The 4,941-nt window shown below is 45.4% G+C and overlaps 1 protein-coding gene across 1 annotated transcript; it reads left to right on the top strand.

Annotated features, from left to right (window-relative positions):
- The first annotated feature begins 2,390 nt into the window (after positions 1 to 2,390).
- OTUD6A (OTU deubiquitinase 6A) lies at positions 2,391 to 3,290 on the top strand. Its single transcript, XM_006754163.1, has one exon. The coding sequence runs from the start codon at positions 2,391 to 2,393 to the stop codon at positions 3,288 to 3,290; it is 900 nt and encodes a 299-aa protein (XP_006754226.1).
- Positions 3,291 to 4,941: the final 1,651 nt, after the last annotated feature.

The following is a 4,941-nucleotide window of genomic DNA, read 5'->3' as shown; positions in this document are numbered from 1 at the left end:
TCAAAAAATTGAAATGCTTACGTGTAAATCTAACAAAATATATGCCAGACTTATATGCTGAAAATAATGAAACACTCATGAAATAACACAAGAAAAATCTAAATAATGGTGATACATACCCAGGTGTCAGTTCTCCCCAAATTGATAAATGGCTTTAACACAATTCCTATGAAAATCATAGCAAGATTTTTTGATAGATACAAACAAGATTATTCTAAAATTTATATAGAAAAGCAATTTGGAAAAGAAGAACACAATTTAAGGGAAGGGTCTACCTAATCTTAAGACTTATTACAAAACTATAGTAATTGAGACTGTATGGTGTTGTTGGAAGAATAGACACATAGATCAATGGAACAGAATAGAGAACCCAGAAATAGACTCAAACAAATATGCCCAACAGCTTTTTTACAAAGGTACAAAACCAATTCAATGGAAGAAGCACAGCCTTTCCAACAAATGACGCTTGAGCAATTGGACAACCATAGGTTAAAAACAGAACTTTGATCTTAGCCTTACACAAAAATAAAATTTACATAAAAATAAACACAAGTGGATCACAGAATTGAACTTACAACCTAACGCAATACATTTTATCCTAAAAAACAGGCCAAAATCTTTGGAATCTAGCGTTAGACTAGCGATTTGCAACCAGTGTGCTGCAGGAGTTTCTAAAACATGCAATACCCGACTATTTAGTCAGGGGCACTGACCTCTTTCCCCTTAGATTGTCAAATAAAAAAAATGACAATAGCCGACACAACAATAGAGATCAGGTATGATAAATTTTTTGTCAGATCAGCAAAATATATCATAATATATTTTTGGTGTCTGCAGAATTTTAGTAATTAATTTATGTGTATCATGAGATGAAAAAGATTGAAAATTGTTGGGTAACACAAAGAGATTTGCCATAATAAACTAAACCCATAGAAGGAAAAATTGATAAACTGGACTTCATCAAAATTTAAAACTTTCACTCTGAGAAACACCAGGTAAAGAGATGAAAAGACAAGTCGCAGTGTGGCATTGGGTCTCAACCTTCCTAAGGCCCTTTAATACAGTTCCTCATGTTGTGACCCCCAACCATAAAATTATTTTTGTGGCTACTTCATAACTGTAATGTTGCTACTGTTATGAATCGTAATGTAAATATCTGATATGCAGGATGGTCTTAGGCGACCCCTGTGAAGGGTCGTTCGACCGCCAAAGGGGTCGCGACCCACAGGTTGAGAACCTCTGCCCTAGAGGAACAAAGACTTATGGTCACATAAAAACCTGTATACGGATGTTTATAGCAGATTTATTCATAATAACACCAAACTGGAAACAACCCAGAGGTCCTTCAACAGGTTGCATGGTTAAAGTACAGTACATCAATATCACAGAATACTACTTAACAATAAAAAGGAATGAACTATTGATATATACAACTTGGACAAATGTCCACTTTCTTCATTTGTCCCAAGGGGGAGGTTGTCTCAAGGGCCTTCCAGTTTGGGAATTCAAGATACAGATGGGCAGGGTGGGGCAAGATGAGAACATATTTGAAAAAGCTTAGGGCTCTAACATTCTTAATTTTAAAAGTTTAGAACTTTTAGAGACTCGAGAACAAACGTAGAGAAGTGCTTCCTGGGCATTCAAGAGAGCCCACTGTGGAAGGTGGGAAAGAAGTTTAGGGAGGGTACATTCAGTTGGTACAAACCAAGAGGCCTGCCTAGTTGTAGTGAATGACTTTAAGGACAGTGGTTGTGGCCTTTTAACAGTGAGATGGGACAGGGCAGATTTGAGACCTAAACTGAAAGGACTCTCTGCTCCCAGGAATGTAAGGAAATGTCTTTGTTCTAATACACAAAACTAAGGGTTCTCTGGTCAAGAGACCTGAAAAACTGGAAGAAGCCACAATGCCTCCTGGACAAGTCCAGGGTCAGAGCACATTCAGCTGTTGGTATAACATTTGTTGTAATTCTCACACACGACCAGTGTCTGCATTATGTTCAGGCTTGGAAATGAAGTAGTAAGAGTCCATGAAAAATTCTACAAGCCCAGTTGCTGCGGGAAACCTGCAAAGGCTGGATTACAGGCCTAGTTTCAAACCAAGCTCTGAACCGGAAACAACTGTTGCTATGGTGTCTAATAGGGGCATGTCTAGGGTCTCCCAGCAGCCAATCCCAGTGCCAGGCGTCTTGGGGCGTGGCCATGTTGAGACGGTGGCCAATGGCAGAGCGGGCCACGAATAGTGGGCGGGCAACCAGGGTCTTAAACGAACAGAGCAGCCCGCCAGTGGAGGCTGAGATCAGCTACCTGTTGGGCGGTTTGGGCAGTTGGACTGAACTGTAGCGGTTCCCCTCGCTGCCACCAAACTTCAGTCTCGCCAGCCGTTAAACACGATGGAAGATCTGCAGCTTGAGTATCAGCGGCTGAAGCGTCGCCACCTCCGCGAGAAAAAAGAGCTGCAGGACCGCGTCCAGGCCATGAAGAACTCGGTCCCTAAGAACGACAAGAAGAAAAGAAAGCAGTTGCTCCTTGACGTGGCCCGCCTTGAGGCCGAAATGGAGCAGAGACAACAGCGGGAGCTGGAGAAGTACACAGAGCTTCCCCCTGCTAGCAGCAATCTCGATTCCGTCAGTGAGAGTCTGGCCAAGATGAATCTTGAGAACTGTCCTCCTTGCCTCTCGAGGGCCCAGAGAAGGCGCGAAAGAAGGGCGGCGCTCCAGGGAGAACGCCAGAAGATGGCGGCGGCTGCCGCCGAGGTCGGGTACCTGGCCAGCTGTCGCCGCGACGAGGAGGAGAAGCTAGCGGTCATCCTGGAGGCCAAGAACCTGGAGATGAAGGAGATGCCGGCCGACAGCCACTGCATGTACCGCGCCATCCAAGACCAGCTGTGGTTCTCCGTGACCGTGGAGAGCCTGCGGGGCCGCACCGCCAACTACATGCGGAAGCACGTCGACGAATTCCTGCCCTTCTTCAGCGACCCCGAAACCGGCGATGTCTACACCCGCGAAGACCTCTTCAACTACTGCGACGACATCGTGCACAACGCACCGTGGGGAGGCCAACTCGAGCTGAGGGCCCTGTCGCACGTCCTGCAGTGCCCCATCGAGGTGATCCAGACGGAGTCGCCCGTCCTCCTCATCGGGGAGGAGTACACCAAGAAGCCGCTCACCCTCGTCTACAGGCGCTACACCTCCAGCTTTGGCGGGGAGCACTACGACTCGGTGAAGCCGGCCGAAGCCCAGGCCCAAGCCCAAGCCGGCGCCGTGGGGGGCGTCGCCTCGTGGTTCTTGTAGGCCGCCGCCGCCGCCGCCTGATCCCTTCAGTAGGCTCTGTTGTTCCCTTTGCCTTGCTGCTCTGGTTTTTCTTTTCTTCGTCTTATTCAAAATTTAACAGCCCCGCGCCCCGCTTTTCCACCTGGTGGTTCTTCCTCCTCCCCCTTTCCGTCTTTGCCTCTTTCGCACGGTGGGGGGCAGGGACGCGGTACAGGGAAGGGATCTGTATTGCACCGCTTGAGGGGCGTCAGTTTGAAAGTCCCAACCGCATCTTGCCCTTCAGGGTTTTTGCCTCCCTGGCCAATGGGAATTGGTTATGTTACAAATAATGTGGGGGTTAAAATGGAAACTGGGTTTGATGGCGTTCTTAACTTGGGGAAAAATCAGCTTAGCTCAGTATCTTCAGATTGTCCATGAATATATTGGATTACTTAGATACACTTGGCGTTTATGTACTCGAAATGCCTTGTGAATGCCTTTTGCCTAGTTCTTTTGGGGGGAGGGATTGTTTCGTGGGCTGTTTGGGGTTTCTTTTTTTCTAACTACTGTACATGTTGAAATAATTAATCACCTATCTCTTTTCTCCAGCTGTAAGTTACAATAATATTGAAGTGCTTCAGGTTCTCTACATTGGTATTACCATTCACTACTGACTTTTGTGATCACCTCCTTTAAGAAGACTTCTATGAACTCCCTGGAGAGGCTTCCCTCCTGGGTGTTTCTGTCATAGCCTGTGTGTATCACCATAACATGTGTTGTCTCTCTCCCTCACCTAGTTGGTAGAGCCTTTGGAACAGGGTATGTGTATTTATATCCCAGCAGCTAGCACATAATAGGTCCTCAATAAATATTTAGTTGACTCAAATGCCTCCTGCTTGCTTATGGCGTATCAAGTCTGCACTCTTCTGGCTGACTGTATGTACATCCTCCCTAAGATAAGCCAGCCTACTGATTCAATCTTGCTTCTTTTTACTTATTAGCACAAGTCTGTTACATGTCCATTTCCTCTTTTGTTCTTCAGTAGGTCTTTCGTTTCCCCCTCTTTTGTAATATAGCTTAGTGGTTGGGCTCTGGAAACTAGATTCAATGGAGCGGGGTTCAAATCCCAGTATAAGGGAAGACTGTTAGACCAGTTACTTTAACCTCTCTGAGCCACAATTTCTCATCTGTAAAACAAGGGCATATATAACAACACCTATTCTTATGGCAGTTGTGAGGATTAATTGAGAAAATGTATGTAAAGTATGTAGACTGGTCTCCTGCCAGGAAGTGAGTACACAGAGAAGGCTAGGTATTATTATGCAACATTATTCATTTAACATTGAGTCCCTACCTAACAGGTGTCACATGCTGTGCTGAGGTAAATAAAGACATATAAGGCACTCTCCTTGGCCTCAAGCAGTTCTCAGTCTAGTGCAGTGGTTCTCAACCTTCCTAATGCCTCGACCCTTTAATACAGTTCCTCATGTTGTGGTGACCCCCAACCATAAAATTATTTTTTAAAATATATTTTATTGATTTTTTACAGAGAGGAAGGCAGAGGGATAGTTAGAAACATCGATGAAAGAGAAACATCGATCAGCCGCCTCCTGCACACCCCCTATTGGGGATGTGCCTGCAACCAAGGTACATGCCCTTGACTAGAATCGAACCTGGTACCCTTCAGTCCGCA

The sequence above is a fragment of the Myotis davidii genome, unplaced genomic scaffold (assembly GCF_000327345.1).
Source record: "Myotis davidii unplaced genomic scaffold, ASM32734v1 scaffold1712, whole genome shotgun sequence".
Taxonomy (NCBI): domain Eukaryota; kingdom Metazoa; phylum Chordata; class Mammalia; order Chiroptera; family Vespertilionidae; genus Myotis; species Myotis davidii.
Note: the sequence above shows the minus strand (reverse complement) of the source record. Positions and strands in the feature narration are given on the sequence as shown.